At 40.1% G+C, this 19964-nt stretch overlaps 1 protein-coding gene across 2 annotated transcripts in view; it reads right to left on the reverse strand.

The window, feature by feature from the left end:
* The window catches only part of PXK (PX domain containing serine/threonine kinase like), a 33004-nt gene that overhangs the window by 2170 nt on the left and 10870 nt on the right, over positions 1-19964 (reverse strand). The window contains exons 4-17 of one of the 2 annotated variants that reach the window (XM_041425852.1): positions 17519-17705; positions 15547-15624; positions 15302-15375; positions 14398-14472; positions 13471-13575; positions 13209-13310; positions 12387-12548; positions 10987-11104; positions 10469-10547; positions 8330-8378; positions 7515-7592; positions 7032-7118; positions 6348-6417; positions 5400-5462 (exon numbers count right to left, since the gene is read on the reverse strand). In XM_041425852.1, coding sequence (XP_041281786.1) covers positions 5400-5462; positions 6348-6417; positions 7032-7118; positions 7515-7592; positions 8330-8378; positions 10469-10547; positions 10987-11104; positions 12387-12548; positions 13209-13310; positions 13471-13575; positions 14398-14472; positions 15302-15375; positions 15547-15624; positions 17519-17705 — 1327 coding nt within the window. The remainder of the gene's footprint in view (positions 1-5399; positions 5463-6347; positions 6418-7031; positions 7119-7514; positions 7593-8329; positions 8379-10468; positions 10548-10986; positions 11105-12386; positions 12549-13208; positions 13311-13470; positions 13576-14397; positions 14473-15301; positions 15376-15546; positions 15625-17518; positions 17706-19964) is intronic. The other variant, XM_041425853.1, reaches the window with a different exon arrangement.

Here is a 19964-nt window from a genome sequence, read left to right on the forward strand (position 1 = left end):
AAGTAAAACAACATTGAGGCAACCAAGAGGCTGTTGTTCCTGAAGTAGAACTGCTTGGTGGAAGTGAGCAAATAGTAAGTAATTATGTAACATTGTGCCACTCAGACTCAAAAGGGATTTGATGGAGGATAAGGCTCAACTACAGAAAAAAAGCAGACAGAAGTTCTCTGTGCTCTGTCTCTCAATTCCTCATCAACAATTGTTTTTAGCCTAACAAGTAACAGTAAAAACAGAACTGCTTTTATTAAAACAAGCAGTTGTACTAGATGAAAGACATGATTCAAAACTCCCTCATTTTCTGTCTGTACCAGTCTTTGAAGAAAGAGAGCAAGCTCAAAATGCAGAGTATTCACCTACAATGCAGAGTATTCACCTAAAGCATCAAATTTTGCCAGTGTACATTAATATGAGCTGTGATTGTAGCACTTCCAGCTCTTCAGGAGATATTCTCATTGGCATGAAAGCCTTCTGTAAAAACAAAAGCATTGAAGTACACATTGAGCTCATCTTCAGTCTCTTGCCTTCCAGAGGAAATACTCAAGTCCTAATAGAAACACCAGAGATCGACTGAAACAGTTTAACCTGCCTGTTGCATGTGAATCAACTGCTTTCTGAGGTAACCAAAACTTCACACAATGGCAGCACAAGCTGAAATAAATTGCATACCTTCTAACTTGGGGCCTTCTAACTTACACAAATCTGCTTTTTACACTTGCCAAAGATGTACATCAATTTACTGTTAGAAATACTGACAAAACTTTCCCAGCATTAGAGTCCTGTTTCTCTTGGGGATGGATGCCAGGCAAGAAAAACTTGGCACTTGGCCAAAGGAAGAACAAGACCAAGAGCAGTCCAAGTACCCATTTAGTGGCTGAAGTGGTCAGAGCAGGACCCTGCAGGACTGGTGCACCAGCCTACCTCCAAACAGATCAGGCACACTGCTGTGAAAGCACCAAGAGCAGCTAATCACAAAAGAAATGGCATCGAAGAGATGCAAGAACTGCAGAGAACAAAGACAAGATTTTTGTCTGGAATTGCAAGGGGAGGCTGGAAGAGGCTATGCAAGTAGTTGTACAAGATGCAATAGGGAATGACCAGGAAAGCAGTGGCCAGGGAATACAAGTACAGTGGTAACATGGTGAAAGAAGGCACAGGTTTGACACACAGAGGGCAAAAAAGACACAGAATGCTTGGATCACTAAGTATTAGTAGTACAAGATTCCATGTGGTATCTTCAAATTTGGGTCTGGTTATTTTACAAGAGTAGAAAAGACAGGGAAGTAGGGGCAGAGGTCACCTTTCTTCTTGGAAAATTGTTAAATTCCTCAGGACTCACTGAAATTGAGCTGCTGACAACATCATGTAGTGAAACCCTTGGGAAACTGATAACAGAGAATTACACCCTTACACTTGAGCTCTGCTGTAAAACATAATACATGGAGGGTTCAGAATGGCATCTGACTAGCTGTGAGCATTACATATTGAACCTGTTAATAAAGAAATCTTCAAAAATCTTCAAATCCATTCACTTCAGTTACATAATCAATACCAAGCTGTCCTTCCCTTCTTGACACGAGTGGTGCAAAAGAAATCTGAGTTCACACACATGCATTCATATACATTTACATCTACAGATGAAATTGTTCTGCCCTACAGTGAAATATTTTCCTGTATTTACTAGAAAAAACATTTGAAACAAGTGCTTAGCTATCACTAGGCCCTTCCAATACATACATTGAAGGATGTTGCCAGCAAACACACATTTTATTCATTCATGCAGTTGTAAGAATAGAACACTCAAACAAGAACTTACCAAGGGTTTTTACAGGGACATTTTTGTTAAAAGAGTGTGTTAAAAGGAATAGGAAGTAAATCAGATGCTGTAAACTTGATGCCTGAATTGAAACAAAAACTTAATTATGAATTTAAAGTGACAGCAACTGTGCAAACAGCATTAAAAACTTGGCTGAGAATGGGATGTGAACAAAGAAAATAATTTTAGTGATAGTTTTTAAAGATGCTGTATTTCATTAAAATAATCTGTAAGAACATTCAGATTTTTTTCTTCTATTCCCTCCCAATACTAAGCAAGATTTGCATCCAACTGTCCCATTCAGAAACAGAGCATCTTTAAAGAGATAAATCAGCATTAGCTTACTTTTCCGAAAATTCACGTTCAAAATGATGCATGCTCTATTGAAGACAGCAGAGAAAGAGAGAGGACACAAGTTAATCATCCAGTTCTCGTGTCAAAGTAAGAAAAACAGACACTGTTAGCTGAAAAGTTAGTACAGAAGTCAATACATTCTTACTCACTGACAAATATGAGGACAGCAGATTGACTATTTCATATTACATTTACAATACTTCATTCAATTCTGAAAAATGAACCACAATTTTCCATGCTCTAAGCATTATTATACTTGATCAACAAATACAACATCCATGCTTTCAGTTGCACATGCCACAATTCAAGCTCTACAGGATTAAAGTGCATTTAGAGAGATTTAGAAAGAAATCTGCAGGAAGATTAGCCACAGAGGACAAAATCCATTCAGTTCAAGAAACACTTCCTGCTGTATAAACACCTGTATTCACACTTGTGGTCAGAGACACTCAGGAAAAGCACTTCCTAAAGCATTCCACCTGTTTTACAGGAAGGTGAGGGGCAGGAAAGATGCACCATAAGGGTGCCAATGAAATATATGTCATACTAAAGGATTCAGAGCAGCTGGCACAGAAAAAGATTGTTAAGTACAATTCTTTCACTATTCCTACAGGGAAGTCCAGAGAAGCAAGTGACACCCTCCAAATGTTTCTCTGTTGAAAGAGATCTTGCTGTATCTTAACAGGCTTATTTGATCTAGAAACTATTCAGTGAAATTTTAAATAACCCATACCCCACTTTCTGCACCCCTTCTGATCCTAGCCACTGCTCACAGCCAGAGAGAAAATGAACAGATTTTCACAGCAGAAGCAAAGAATTGTGGGGGGAAAAATCAAGAACCACACCAGGAGAATGTCAGAAACACAGGATGTTACATTAAACTCACTTGCATGATCTAACAATGCCTTTCAAATATGTTATTTAGCCAAGAAGCTGCAACACCACCAGCCCAAAACATTCTCACCAGTGAGAACAGCCCACGAGAGCCAAGGTCTCCAGAGGCACCTTCCCCTCAGAGCAGCCATGCTCTCAGCCCTACAGCTGCCACCAGACAGCAGAAGCCAACCATGGTTTTATTCCTCACTCTCTTTTCCACTCTCCCAAGCACTCTGCTGCCAGCCAAGCCTCTCAAGGCCTTTTTTCAGAGGCAAAGAACTCTCAACACATGAGAAACCCCCTGCAGGAGGTTCCTTCCCCAGGGCATGCCAGCCTGGAGCCCGTTCCCCTGTGGTCAGTGTCCCTCTCCTCACACACCCACACCATCTATGACTAGTTACAGGCCAGGATGGGAGCAAAAGCTTCTCCCGAGGGCACTTTTCCTCACCAGCCTTAGTTCTGCTGTGCTATGGTATCAGCAGGATGCTTTGAGAGGCCCCAGCTCTAACACTGCCATACCAAACCAGACAGACAGACTGAAAGCCTCGATGCCTTTTTGGGAATCATCTCACCACACTGACACCCATGAGCAGTTTTGGTACAGAGGTAAATATCCTTAGAAAGTACAAGGAAATCAGAAGAGAGAAATGCAAGCTACAGATGCATCACTTGTCACAAAGTCCTACCATGGGACTGTGTCTTTCCTCAAGGCAGTAAAAGCAGACTGGCTTAGAACAGCTAAAACCACAACACTGCTGGTGAAAAAGAAAATCTAGTTTTCTCTCAGGATTAGTATCTCAAACTTCTTCTACGAATTCTACTCACAAAAGCATTCCTGAAAATGTGACACTTAGCTTTACACCTCATAAACAGCACCCAAGCCATCAGGTCAGTACAGGGCTGATCCCCAAAAGTCATCAAGAGCACACTGGCACAAGATGACCAACAAACACACTGTGACAATATCCTTCGAACTGAGACAAGTGTTGAGCACAAACCTGAGCTATTTGGATCCACATCTGCACATAAACCTCCATCCCATGCTTAAAACTTGAAAAAGCTTTCAACCAAGTTCCAACAAGTCCAAGTCAGAACACAACTAAACAGTAGTTATATAGGGGCAAAAATGCTTTCTGAACATCTGTCCAGTTTGGAGCCACGTTTCAGCTACTTCCTTATGGAAGCCCTGGCAGAACTGGCAACAAATTCTCCAGATGACAGTCAGTGCAGCCAGAGAACAGCGCTGTTAGTGGGCAGCACAGTGACAGGCATTATCTTGCTCAGGCTAACTGGGAGAGTTGGCTCCTACAACACACACTTCCCATGCCCTCAACTTGAAGGAGAAATTACTAATTTGAATTTCAGCATGACTGATTTGAATTACATCACACAGACTGCAGTGTCCTTCGAAAGACTATCCACAGCAAAGACAAATTTGACTGCATTGCTTTGGTTAATGAGTTGTGCTGTGGAGAAAGTTCCTGGGACTAGAAATCCTATGGCAAAAGTCACCATAAAAAATGGCAATGCCATGGGCTGCTTCCCCTCTAGAAATGTATTCTGTTAACATCTTGTATTATCAATATTGGCCAGTGCTCCTCTTCCAGTCTTTCAGACTGAAGCATATCCACTACTGCTCATTATTCAGATTTGTAATTAAAATTTCAGAGCATTTCCATTGCCCACTCAAGCAGATTCTTCATCACTTCCCACACCTGTCTTAAACATTAGCAAAACTCTCTGCACAGCCACCCAGCAATGTGAAAAACAGAACCGGCCAAAAATAATAAAGATACTATTTTTAACCCAAATCAATCTTGTTTCTAGATTTGTTTCTACAAACTCTACTGGGTTATCAATGGAGTGTAGCAGAACTGGGGAGATTTATGAAGCTTAAGCCACCGAATTTGTCACACCTAAAATTCCTGAAAATAAATCAGAGCAGTACAGGAATAAAAAGAACAAAGAAACAAGAGATGAACAAGTAGTGTTTCAGAGTCAGCAAACCATTAACACCAGAACAAAGGCATACTGCAACATGAGGCTCAAAAAATGCCTGGAAAGTTGCAATGTGGATAGGCCTGGAGTAATACAGGCTCCGAAGCAAGCATGTCCACCCTGGGTAAATCATATCATGTGTATCTCAGAAAGGTTATAGTTACAAAAAGGTCCTCTAAGACCCTCAAAAGAGAGCAGGTGCCCACTCAGGCTGCCACAAGGTAACTGATGTCTCATGTTCCATCCTCGAAAACCATCATCTCTTGATCATCCTTGGGATAACACCACCACTGAGGGGCAGAGGGGAATAAAAAGCAACAAAAAAAAAGATAAAAACTGTAATGGTTCTTGAACGTACCTGCTGTGGAGGGTGGAGTGGGGGATGATGGAGATGTTAAAGGGGAACTCGCCCCAGAGCCTGCTGAATAAAACAACAGTCAAGGAACTACAGCTGTGACATGGCAGTTCAACACAGACCAGACAGATTGCTGGAAGCAGGCCAACTTTATTGACTGAAAATCCAATCCTGCTTCCACATCTTAGGAAATACACCCATTCACAGCAACAGTGGCTTTACAGTACAGAGTATGAGAGAAGCCCCAAAGACATAGGAAATGCACTCAATATTTCTCAGTGGGAAACATTTCTGCTGCTTGGGCTGCTGGAGTACAGCACACAAATTCTGTTCACCTTAAGAGTTGTGCCAATGCATTGGTAGCACCCCATCTCTCCTAAGAGATGATTTTCAGCCAGTTGCTCTACTCTACAAGCTGCTTTTAGACACATTTTAGCCAAGCAAATCAACTCTGGTAATCTGTTCATTCCATAGTACCAACCACACCTTTTAACTAAATGAAAATTTGTCAAGGGCTCTGTTGTTTTAAAACTTGGCACTGAAGCAGCAATTTAACACATAATTTTCTCATTCATCTTAACACCTTAGTATGTAACAGAGATCACCAGAGAGTCTCCCTGAAGACTGCATTATTTAATGGCCCAAGTAATGGATGTTGTTGTTATTCAACTCAAATATCAAACAGAATGAAGAGACTGATCATTTTTTTTATGAATGGGGCACAGAAGAGAGGAGACATTACTTAGAGTTTGGCAGCTGAAAATATAACATTGACAATCTTTTTAAGCCCTCCATTTACTTATTATTAAATACCCAAAACAGTGGAACCAGACTTTGGTAGTCAAATATGTAAAGTGTTGGTAATCCCAAATCTTTTCAGACAGAAGATGACAGTAACAACAAAAAAATTGACACAGCTGTACAGAAGTAAATTCCTCTCTCTGTAGTTACCTGAGTTATTTGAGTTGCTGTATTTGGCTGAGTGTTCTTCCCCACTTTCATTGGCAGAGCGTTTTGACTTCTTTAAAAGGGAGCAGAGGAATGGAAGATAAGAATGAATAATCACTTTCTATGGTAAGGATTGAACTGACACACAGATTTGTAACAGCCATCCACTGTATCACACAATGCTTTTCAATGCTCAGCACCCCCTTCCCCATACCCAGCACACACTGATGTGCCTACAAGAGCAGCAAGGCTGCTCCATGCTCAAATATCTCTAGCCAGGCCCCAGGGAACTCCAGTGCCCTCTGAGCACAAGGGAAAGGAAGGAAACTGACACACACACCCCTTCCCAGAAAAGAAGAGGAACACAGACAGTGCTGCAGGCTCCAACACCTCCCCAGGGAGTGGGAGAGAGCAGAGCAGCTCATCTGGGCAGGAGCTGTTAACCCAGACTGGTTTGTTCAGCAGCCTCAAACAGGCTGCACCAATATGCAAGTCAGCTACCACTGTAATTTAAACTTTTTAGCAAATCTATTCCTTAGCTAAAGAAGTGAAAACAACCAGGAAGTAGTGCAGAAAAACACAGGAAGGAGTAGAGTCATGTACATATGGCTAAACCTGTGCATAGTAAACATTACAAAAAGAAACACATTTTTTTCTGTGGGAGAAACCTATTTAAAGATTGCTTACTTTTCGTGCCAAGATCTTCCTTTTCTTTTTTTCTTCTTCAGAGCCATGATGAGATTGAGCTCTTGTCAGCCTTCTGTGCTGGTGAATCTGCAAAATTAAGGAAAAAGACCATAGTAAGATCTCAAATGTTTGAAAACAATGTTTGGAGTATAAGAAAACACACTGTAGTCACTTTGGATTTCCTTTTTCGTTACTAGTTTTTCCTTTATTGTTTCTGGTAGAGGATGGAGACTTGTACTAAAGTTAAAATGATCCTCTAACCTGGGAGCCACTACCTGTGAAACTGCACCTCTTAAAACAGTGACATGCCATCCAGTCAACAGCTGTTATACAACTCCTCATACTGCATTTTTGGGAAAGCAAATCTGCTGGTGAAAGCCTTTATTACTCAAAATCACTTTTGAGTAAAAACTCACTTTCTGCATATAAAAGTGATAAGAAGAAATGAAATGTCTGTAGGAAATAAAGAAATGTAGACATTACCAATTTCTGTTCTTCTGTTAATCGCTTTTCTATGCATTCCTTGGAGATTTTCAATGCCTCTTTTAGCTTAGTAGGAATCTAATACAGAATGGGGAACAAAATCATAGCACAAAATGTGATAAAGCACAACTTCACGGATCAAAACTCAACATTCATCTGATGACATTTCTCATCTAAAGCCCCAAGATGTGAAACTATTCCTTTACTGAAGCAGAAAAGAAGACTCTAGATGCATGTTTTTCTACTCCAAATCTAGCTACAGATCAGCAGGGACAAAGAAACACCAAACCCTGGAAGGGATACTCTAAAGGCAAGGACATATAACTACTCTGAGACTCCAGTCACATCCCCAAATTTCTTTGAGGCTGCTAACACAAGACACAAATCCTCCAGGAGAAGCACCCTGGGGGACCAGATGTGGCCCCTGAAATGCCCCAGGCTGGAGCTGGCAGCAAGGTGCTGATGGGCTCAGGTAGCAAAGCTGGCTTGCACAGGTGCCTGCAAGGTGTTTCCTCTCTCTGCAAGGCACCTGCAGGGCTCAGAGCTCTGCTCAGACAGAGCATCACCATCAGTCACAAATGGGCTCCAGGCCAGCAGCTGCCCTTGAACACCCCTGGGTCACATCCTGCTCCCCTCCAAGGGGTGGCACAACGGGGACAGTGTGGGGACAGTGTGGCAGAGGAAGCCAAACACTGATGGCAACAGCCATAGAGGCAAATCAAGCCAGCTCTCCTGAACGCCCTCTGTCAATCAATATGTAGCTACCCACATCCTGGCACTCCCACAAACATCAGCAAATCAGTGTTCAACTCTACCTTAAACTGTGGTTTCTCAGAGTTTGTTAGCAGGACGTCACTGAATAATCTGTGAATTGATAAAAAAAAAAGGTAAAAAGAGGAATATTATTCCCAAGAGACAGGCAAAACCAGAACAAGAACACTATTGGTACTATTCACTTAAACCCCTCTTTCTCCTTTTGCTTCTCTGTTCTCAACCCTTGGCCACAGATTTTTATGTACTGCTTCTTATTTTCTAAGCACTGCTGTAAGATGAGCAGCACCCAACCCTCAGAATGTAGCCTCTACTTATGGCTGAGAAAACTGGTTTGTGAGAGGTATTTTGAAAGTGGATAGAACAGGTACAGTTATCCAAGGCAGAGAAAGGTTCCCCCCAAAAAAGAACACCTCTTCCTTAAGAGTATATGGATTCTTTATTAAAAAAAAATCCGGGGACTTTATTTTAAATTTCACCTAAACAAAATCATTGTTCTTTTTAAAAAACTTCTCTTAGCACAACCCTTTTCTTAGAATTAACAAGGAACGTATGAAAGATCAAGTGAACTTAACATTTGAAAACATCTACATTCTTGCCTGTCCTCTACAAAAGGCAACTAAAGCAAATATTGTAATATTTTTGCTCTCCCCTCTATGGTATCAGCAGAAACACAATAAATGATTAATCCTTTTCCATCCAAAACAAAGACACTAGAGGGCAATACTAGTCTGAAAATAAACTGGTTAGTCCATTTCAAGATACTTTGTCCTGGAGAACATGCTAGAAAACTGTGTCAGAAAGACCTCAATCCTGGCTCATATAAATATTTCTGAGTTGCTGTTCACTATGGAAAATTATCACAGGCTTATAGTAGAGAAAATGAATTCACATCTAGAATCAAGTTAATTCAGGAGAATGAAAAATTCAGAAATAAAGTAGATTTTAAAATACTTCAAAAATCCATGAAAGTTCATCCTTGTTTACAGGACTTTCTGACCCTTTCAGATTACATGTTCTTATGGTTATAATAAACATATATTTAAATTATATTAATTGCATTGCATATCTATGTAGAAGACATTTGTAAAGAGTATTGGTATGAAGGGAATGTAGTATAATATCTTACATGTCAAATGCAGCTGGGCATAGATTGTTTATTCAACATCTTTAAACACCTGTATATTTCTGTATTCAGAGTTTTCCTACAGTATTTCTACCTTGCTTACATTGTTCTCTCTACCTCGCACCTTAAAAAGCAGAGGAGGGGAGGAGAAGAAGGAATTGAAGGCTGCAGTGTCTCTTCCCAGCCAGGAAATCTGAAGCTCAGAGCAGGCTCTAGATGCTCTGCAATCTGTGCTGTGAGAGCAGACCCAGATTTAGGTATGGACAATCTGCCACTGAGGAGGCCCCACTACAGCATCTCACATGAAGAAATAATAAAAGAACCTCCCACCAGAACTGTGGCTCCGTGCTCAGCGTGCTGGTGACATGTCCCAGCATGGGGACAGCAATTTCCCTGGAATGCTGTGCCCTAGCTGTGGGCAGGGTGGCACTGCAGACAGGTGTGGTCCCCACTCAGTGGCACACTGACAGTGCTCCCTTTCTGCATCCTGGCCTTGCCCCCCTGCCTGCCCTCAGCCCTTCGCTGCATACTTGAAGGGCAGCCTGTAAGGAAGTTTATTATGTCTACACTTCAGAGAATCCCTAAGCCAGCCCTGCAAAAAACCAAACAGAACTTCCATTCTACATTTCAGACCCAGAGCAGGTCTAGATGTCACTGCTGAGCAAAGCAAGAGATGTATTTCGCCAGTCCTAAGTGAACTGATAGCAGAACCTTCTGAAGCAGGTCTGAAGGGAACATGCAAAACGACTCCTTATTCTACATCCTTTAAATCAATCTGTACATGATCTCAATCATGCTTGCATTACTTTAGTGGCTGGATTAATTCAAACCATGCTAAATAAAGTGCATATGTAACAGCCCCAACACACTGAGAGACAAAGAAACTTTAAACACACATATTAACAACGGATGGGTTCTGTAAAGCCTATCAAGCTTCACCTGGGACACATCCTCAGAACTTGTTCCTTTCTAAAGGGGAACAAGAGCAGAAAGTTTCTTCCTCCTAAAATAATTAAAAACATTGCTATGAGTGTAAAACAAGTCGAACAGGACTTACGGCATCTGTAAGAGCCGGGAGACAGTTGGCATCCCATTCTTCAGAGCTTCACAAGTCAGAATGGACTCCAACACTGACACTACCAAAGAAAGAACAAGAATGAACACATTTTTGCACAGCAGGATAGCCAATGATTTAGAATGAACGTTTGGCACTGCTGTGTGATGCTCCCCTAAGTATTGCATCAACCAAGCAGTGATGAAGCTCTGTGGCATGTGGTTTTTATTATAGCATTACTATTACACATAGAAGCTTTTCAAGAATGTTAGACATGAGGCAAGGGAATCCAGGCATCTCATTACTTGCTAAACACTGCTTCATCACTCAGCTAAAAAAGTTTTACTCGTGCACTACATATATTTGATGAAGAACACATTTTCTATTTGACAAATTGCTCGTTCTTTCTGGTCACAGGGTGCAAAGATCTCAGGCTGCTATTTCACAGCACTTCAGCTCAGGTAGAGTCTAAGAGTGTACCCAGGCAGCTGTGACTGAGATGTTCTGCACTGCATACTAACCAACAAACACTGATGGAGCAGGGGGGAAGCTCTCCACTGGAATCGTGTCTGGAGGTCTCCCATAGGTCATTTCATACAGTAAGTGTCCAAAGCAATGAACATCAACACCCTCTAAAGTCTGTGGGGGAACAACAAAATAAAACCACAACTTGTTAGTTTTTCACAACTGGTTAACCCAGTGATCTTGCATGTGAAGACAGAAAAGAGGAACCATTAAGGCAGTTCCTAACCACAACCATTTCCCTGAATAACTGCAGTTCAGATGAAATCTTCGTGCTGCAAGCTACAGCAGCCTCTGTTGTCTTTCTGCACAAGATGGTACAAATGGGAGAGCAGCGTAGTCATGTTCTGCAAAAATGTGTCAAGTAGTAAACTCTTCACAAAGCAGTTTAGAGATCTACACACCAACAGAAGTCCCAACCAAGCACACTTTCCTAGCTAAGTCAAACAGCAAAGAATGAGATTCATAAAATGACCAGCCGTCACTTTACAGGGAAGTAGATAAAAATATGGGAAAAAAAGCATGCCAAACAAAGCTAGGAGAGTCTCTTTTGCTCCTCCTTAGGTCTGTGCAAGCTGTACATACACACTGAGCTCCCAGACAGCATATTTCCAAGATTTCTGAACCATGTTTAAGCAGAAGAGGCTCCTCTTACAGTAAGGCTTTGATGGCACTAACAGATTTGGACTAACCATGAACTTGTGATCATTTCTTCGACAACACAGTAGAACTTGTTTAGCAAGGTCAGCAAGCAGCTCTCTCGTGATGCTGCACAGAATTTATTACAATGAGAGCCTAAAGGCAGAGAATGATGTTGCTGCAACAGGGCAAATTTGTTTTCATATTTTTGCAGTAAGATAAATATTTTACTTTGCAAGCCTGCAGTCAAACAGACACCCCCCAAAAAATAAAAATAACCTCTGAATAGCTGGAATCTGCAAGCATCTCATCAATTTTCAGTCCCCACCAAAGACAAGGCTGAATACTGCTCCCAGCTAAGCACAAGGAAATAGCTATGCTCACTGTAGAGACATACAAGTGAAACTGTAGTAGACAATATGCAAATTCCTATGAAATACAGACCAGGGTGAAAAGAGATCTTAAAAAAATTGCATTTTATCTCTATTTATGATGGCACTGTTGTCATACAAACACTCACCTGCACTCCCCCTCTACCTGCTTACCTTTGGCCCCAGCCTCACCCCAGTGTGCTGCAACAGAACTGCTGTGCAGCCAGACAGTGATTTGGAGAAAGCAGAAAAGCAATTTGATGGAGCAAAGCTCAGATTAAACAAAAGGGGCTTGAGAGAGGTTTGTTCATTCTAGTCAGTTCTCCACAAACAAAGGTTGAGAATAAGATTTGCGTAAGAGTCAGGTGAATTCCTTGTCTGAGCCTTACATTAATTTTCCGAAACTGGGAAAAGTATGATCGATAAAATGATGGCAGTCCCAACAAGGAATTTTCTAAATCCAGTAACTTGCAGGTATCCCCATCCAGCATCACATTGGCAGAGTGAAGATGGCCATAAGGAAATCCTTTCTCATGGAGGAATTTTAATACCTGAAAAAAAATCGAATAGAGAAGCACTATCACAAGATGGTCTGATGTTCTCAAATTTGTAAGATCATCAACTTAAATGCTCCAATACTAAAGCAGACACATAATAAATGAGGCCCCCATTTGGAATGCTCACTCAACTTGATCTTCTATCTACATCCTCTTTGGCTGACTATTCATTCCCATTTCACTGGTAGCACTTTTCACAAAACCAATATTTGATGCTGATCCTCAAAGCGGGTTTATGGACACCTCCCAAAGAGATCTGGAAACTAAAATTTAAAATTCTACTGAATATGATAGTTTGAGTAAAAAAAAAAAAAAAATTAAAGTACACTAACAACCATTAATTTATGGTACATGTTCTGCAGGCTACGAGTTACTTTCCCTTTTTACACAAGGAACAGACTATATTATCACCTCTCTCCCATTTAAACTCCACACATACCAACTGCATTTTTTTGGGGGGGGGGGGTCCTAAATGGTCTCACACAAATATATCTAAATTCAGCTCAGCAGCAGATCTCTATTTACATTTAGCTTTGAAGTCTCCTGCTGATATAAAGCTGGTGTACTCAAAAGTTTGCCCACTTTCTGTAGTTAGACCAGTTGGATTCCAAAATAATAAATCAAAAAAGCTGGTAAATAAAGAAAAAAAATTACCTCTAATATTTGCCTTCCATATGTTTTTATTTGCTGAAGTTCAAGACCTTGAATTTTTTTAGGATTGCAATACTTCTTCAGGAATGGATCTTTTGGCTTTGCCTTTAAAAGAAACACACAAATCAAGTATCATGCCCAGAAAAGTCATTATTTGTCTTAGTTTGCTTAGCAATTGATGGCAAACACTTTTATAAAAAACATGTATGGAAACATTCCAGCATATGTTGTGCCATTTGACTTGGGGGTAGGGGGAAGATGTTACCTTATAAATAAGGTCCTTTAGTGTCCCTTTTTCACTGAATGGTCTAATAACCAGTGCTGAAGATTCGTTGGCAGTGGCAAAAGTGATTTTGTAAATATAGGGATGCTGCCAAAAGAAGAAACTTAAGGTAAATTTTAGATGATGAATTTTTTAAATCATTTGTGTTCAATACATAAGTAAGAAAAGATCAGTCTGAATTGTATATTTAAAGTAGTACATTGGATTCTGTCAGTGGCATGGAATAACTCAAGTTATTCAGTCTTAACCTGGAGTAAATGCAAAGAAAACTTCAAAAAGACATTACTCAATTAACATATAAATTAAAACCAAAAAAAAAAAAACTTCAGCCAGTCTTTCACATGCTTAACATCCTTAAAGAGAGACTCCAGAGACTCCTTTTGTAGTCAAATGCCAGTTTTTCAGGCAGAGATGTCTACTGGATTTATAATGTGGCATTTCACAGGAGCTTAAATTGCACACCCTCCACTGCAGCTCTACTAAGATGCTCCTGTCTTGAGTCCAAAGAACTAAAAAATAATGATACTCGTTCCACTGCCTCATCCACTGCTGCCTGAGAATATCCCAGCTCATGGATTAGCAATTACACCTAAGCAGCACTATCCTAACAGCCTGAAGGTGTTGAGGAGATTAAATAAAAGCTCATTATTTCACAGTACTGCACAAGAAGAAAAAAATCAAATCAACCACAACACTGAATCTCCTTTAATAATCCTGCAGGATTATTACTTGTGCTGAGAACATGTTACCTCATAGCATATGGGAAATGTAATTAAAAGGTTTTCAAACCTTTAATGAAAGCAACTCTAAAATTACAAACTATGCCAACTAGGCTACATGTGCTTTTCCAAGATCAGTCCTTGATACACACTTTCGTGCTAGCACAATTTAAAAATCTTCAGTACTCACAGAACAGGAAGAAAGAAGTCTCACAGCATACTGTAAGTCTCTGTCAGACAAGTATTTATCAGGGCCAAGATCAGCCTGGAAGTAAACAGGAAAAGAATGGCATCAGAATACATGCTGCATTCCATACAGAAAATGTGATCAATGTTCTACCCTGGCAAATTAGGACACATGTTTGAAGGCATATTTTGAAGAGCAAGCAAGAAAATTACACACAGAAAATGAAACCTGAGGAGGCTGAATAAGGCCATACAAACATCCTGACCATAAATAAGTATCACTGCCTCTTTCCTCCCACAGACCTGACATGCATTACTACCACTGCATGAACTTTGCCAACCCTAAACTGGGGGACTGTGTACATTAGGAACTGATAAGGCACCTTCTTCCTCTGCAGCAAGAAAAGCCTCCCTCCTCCCGCAGGCTTCAGTGACCTCTGCTCTCCGTGAAGTCTCACAAACAGCTGTGCTCATACAGCCAACAGGGCAACACATTTCAGCACAGGAGCAAAAGCAACTTTCATTGAGGGAGCAATTCATGCCCCCCTCACCTATTAGTTTGTCAGTACAAGTAAAGATCTGAGTAGGAAAACCCATGACTTTTAAAAGGTTAATTATTTTCAGTGAGCACATTTATATTATGGTCAACAGCCACATCGCTACAAGAAAAGAATCCTGAGGTGCAGGTTTGGGAACAAATGACCAGGCACAGAAACTTCCAAACTGGATTTGCCACCAGAGAAAAGAAATACAAGAAATTCCACACCACACATCTACCTAAGGGCTTCCAAAGCTCTCTCAGAGCCTGAGCTCTTCAAACTCTCTCCCCATCACTCACACATGGTAGTCAAAATAAAACTTTGAGTGAAATTGAGAAAGACTGAAGTGTGAAATTAAAGCATAGATACCCAGCTTAACACTAGCCGCTCCTTTGGTTGATTCTTAATTTTCATTAAGAAATATTTCTTACGTATTCGCCAACCTACAGAAACAAGTAAAAAAAAGTCAGGAGGGGCTTTAATTAAACACTGCTAAATCACACAGCTTACAGGCAGGACAAGGTCTGTAAGCAAAGACAGTACTGGAATCTTATCACAATTCTCATAGTTGAGGAAAAAATTGAGAAGTTTTCACACACACATGCCCTCCTTACCTATATCTTTTAATGGTTCAACTACTTCCCACTTTGGCTCTGATCGGAAGAACATTGAAACATGCTGTAAGGCAATTTCTGGAAAGAAAAAAAAGGAGACAAAGAGGGAGAAAAAGAAGAAAAAAAATTTAAATGGTTTTAAGACACTACATAATGTAATTATCCACATATGAGGTAAGGTCCAATGCCAGAAGGAAGCCTTCAGGAATTCAGACTAAAAGTCAGCAAAATCAATTCAAAAGGAAATCAGATAAAAACACAGTTAAAGGGCATTTGCATTTTTAACCTGGTAACTCAAATCCAGAGAGAAAAGAGAGAAAGCACTTCTTGGAAAACTTAGCTTACCAATCTCCATTCTATCTGCACTGGATCTACATTTCCAAGTCTAAATCACAGCTCAGATTTCCCACACTGGGTGTACACAACATTAGGACATCAAATGTTTCTGCTGCATCTCTAAAAGTGCTTTTATCTCTTTGACATCCATCTATGTTGCTAATGCTAAGTGTAGTTTATGTAAACTAATTAGTTCTGTTTCACTATAGGTTATTGTGCCCTTTTCTGTGCAGGCAGAGGTATTTGGCCAGCTATCATGAGTCTTTATACATTTTGGGGGCCATGGGGGAGGACACCCATCTGGTTAGTGAATTCTCCCACAGCTGGGAACACAACTGGTTTATTCATGAAGTGACTTGAGGGGAAATCTCAATGAGAAGTGGGGGGGAGAAAGGGAATCATGCCAAGGGAATCATGGCATAGAAATACAGCAAAAAGGTAAGGATGCACTGATCTCTCTGCATTGTATCTTCTTTCTTTAGAAATATGCTAGAAAATATGTGTAATAAGTATCATCTCTCTGCTCCAGTATTTAGGAAATGACAAAGTGATGGTGTCTCTAAAGACCATAGGCAATGACATGTGTCACCAGCTTCCCAGCAACTTGCAGGAAAAACGATCTTGATGAAAGTGCTCAAAATTAACATAGAAATCACAACGCCTCCTTGAGAATTTAAACTGCTTGCTCAGCATTAGACAGACAAACTGCATCCTTAAAGAGTCACTAATAATTTACAACTCCTGCACTGCTTATCATATTGGGAAATGTTCTTTGCACTTTGAAGCTGAAGACACAAGAATGTTACATAAAGGGAGGAAAAAAAGACAAGTGAAAAGGAAGCAGTGAGTTCCTGCTTCAGTAGGCTCTGCTTCTAAGAAAACAAGCTTTGCATTTTGCAAAGAGTTGGTTTGCCTGTGAACTAAATTTGTGGAGTGGGTTTCATCACTAAGAGGAAGTTTTTTCAGTCTGCAAGACAAATATTTATTGATATCTAATGGCTGAAGTTGAAGCAAGACAAATTCAAAGAATAAACAGTTAGTAATGAAGAAACTGATCACTGGATATCATTTTAAGGAATGCAGTGACCTTCCAGTATCTGTGGGAAGAGGGTATCTGGCTTAGTTTAGCCTTGAAAAAGTACTCAACCTAGCTCAAACAATTAGTTCTAAATTAGCTCACACCCCAAAGCAAGGGCAGGAGCTAGACGAGATAACCACAATTCTTGAAAGATTCAGTGTTCAGAAAATGGGTTTTAACAGAACACTAAGCTAACAAACCTAACTCCACCTCAGACTCTGACAGGAAGATTATTTCCCAAGAGCAACTCTTTTCATTTATTACGAATTACAAAAGTAGATGCCACTCTCACCAACCCCCCTCCTCCAAGTTCTGCTTATACAGATCTTGACCCTCTTCACTCCTCTGTGAAATAATTCAAATATTTATATTTGACAATACCAGCAGGATCCATGCACAGAGCTGGAGAAGCATTATCATAAATAACCACATGCACAGTAGGATAATTTTGAAGATTGTTCCCCCCATGCTTCAGTGCAGATCCTGGCCAGCGTTCACAGAAGATACACAGCACATGCTGAAGTCAAAGTGAAGCACAGTTTTTTATTTTCTACTTACCAGTGTAATTTACAGAATAGCTGTTTGGGTCCAAGAATTTCTTTACCAGTTCACAGTTGGACAGTATGTGATGGGTAGTAATTACATCCAGGTAAGCCTGGAGTCCCTTCTGTCTCTCAGCAATGAATTCACGCTCCATATTTCCAATCAACTTTTTTGGAGGAAGAGGTAGACTTAGAGTTGAGATCTTAAAAAGAGAGGGAAAATTACTAACCTTGCTCGCAAAATGCCTCAAGGATATAAAACTAGCAACCCAGAAAGCAAAAGTTTCCCAGCAGCAAGCTAACTACTGGATAACTCTCTTTGTACTGTGTATGTACAAGCTTTTCTATTTTTCCTAAGCACCATTATCAGAGCCAGATGACAGCTCACATCCCACTGTGAAGAGATTAGTAAGTGGAACAACACTGAAAACACAAGGAGACAAATTTTTGCTGGTGAGTCATACATTTAAGATCTACCCGAAAACTTTGAGACACTAAATAGCTACAATTTTCAGACAGGTTCTTTTCTGCCAGAGCACAAAACAATTCACACCTGACCATTTTTTTTCTGGGTAAGATTAAATGCTTTCTTATTTCATCATGTGCAGATTATTAATTTTCATCTGCCGCTATGTATTTGTAGGTAATGTTAAACCCTGTTAGTATTTTTAATATGTAATTTCAAAGATGGTGCAGATTTCCATTTTATCTTCTGAATTTGTTCCTGTACATTTTTTAAACATCTATACATCTTTCAACCCAGAAATAGCTGCAATCTACCAGGGGATGTACACTAATTATATTATACTGACACAAGAGATCCAAAACTTGAGGGAAAAAATCAGAGAAATCCTTCTAAACAGGACAACGAAAAAAATTCAAAGCTTTGTCTAAATCAGATCAAAGAGATGATCTCTAGTGTTTAGATCCAATTACGTCATGTGAATTGCCAGAACACATTTTCCCTGTCGTTAACACATCGCTGTCCTGCAGATCAAAGCACCTGCCTTGGGTAAGCTGAATCTCCATGGGAGCTATCTTTAAGAATTACACGTTGCAGGAATCAATTACATCAGATGCAATAACCTCATTTCTAAAGCAAACAGTTCACCAGGGAGAAGACTGGGACTTTTGGTGTTGACTGGGTGAACAATTTTCATTTTAACTAGTGGAAAAAGTAACGGATTAGTTCAACACACTGGGGCAGAAGGAGCATTCCCCTTCCTTTCTACCTCCTTCATTTGAACACAGGAGTTGTCCTCTGCTAACTTTAGCACTTCTCCTTCTCGTTTTCTGACTTCAAATTATGGACTGAAAAAGGACTATAACTATGTCTGAATTACAGAAGCTATTAATAAAAACCAGCGAAAAAAACCCAAAAGCAACCGTATATCACTTACAGCCAGTAATTCACCAAATTAGTTTTAGCACTAGAGGCAAACAGAACTCTCTTTTGGCAGACCACTCATTTTGATTAAAAACTGAGTTTCTAAACAGGAACTGAGTACTTTTCTAGAATACTCACTTAAAAAGCATGTCAAATCATCACCTTTACCTTCTTGAGCTGACAGCTAGCTACCATCAGAGAGAAACTGACTCTAATTCACAGGGTTTCCAACCACTAGTATTTGTTTTAAAACTTATAAATCAGATTTCTGCTATTTTTCAATAGAAAGTAACATCCAGGCCCAGGTTTTTCAAGCTATCTGCCAAAACACACAGCACAGCACAGCAAGAACACCTCACTGAGGGCTTGACCTTGCAAAGACCTCACATGCTTTCAGACATTGCTTCTCAGTGGCTCCAGCTCACCACTGGAGCCAGGATGGGCTTCGCCACTGAAGAACCTGGGAATTAACATTCTTATCTTCAAACCACAGCCTGCTCAGGAATGTCTGTTCAAAAGCAGCAATAAAATGCTTCACAAAAGCCAGATATCTTGCTGTGAATTCCAGTACTTCCAGTACCAGCACTTCACTTGACAAAACAGAAGAATGGTCTCCACTGATCTCTGTCAAATAAGTGAAGAGGAAAAATGCAGAACTAACTGGAAGAAGCTTTTCAATCTGGTACAACTGAGAGTTCAGGGAACCTGTCTTGAAACTTTCTGATACAAATCAGGGTCACATATATACACTTCAATTTTTTCCAAGGTAATTGGCAGGACTGCATTCCCTAGCCTAGACAATTTTTTAATTATCAATCCTTACTATAGGCAGTACTAGATTAAGAATAGAAAATTCGCATTCCAACTCAGCTGCATCTGTGCTCAAATACATCCACACAAACACACAGAGAGGTCAAATACAATACAAGAACTTGGAGAACTTGGGCTTTAAACCCAAAAGAAGCTCCAGCAGTTCTTCCAGCAGATCTTTAGCTTTGAAGAAAAAACAATAGGGTTTGGAATCTTCTTATTTGTTTAGAGTTTTGTTTGTTTACTCTAATTTCAATATACACAA

Source organism: Onychostruthus taczanowskii, unplaced genomic scaffold (genome assembly GCF_017590055.1).
Source record: "Onychostruthus taczanowskii isolate IOZ18803 unplaced genomic scaffold, ASM1759005v1 scaffold9, whole genome shotgun sequence".
NCBI lineage: Eukaryota > Metazoa > Chordata > Aves > Passeriformes > Passeridae > Onychostruthus > Onychostruthus taczanowskii.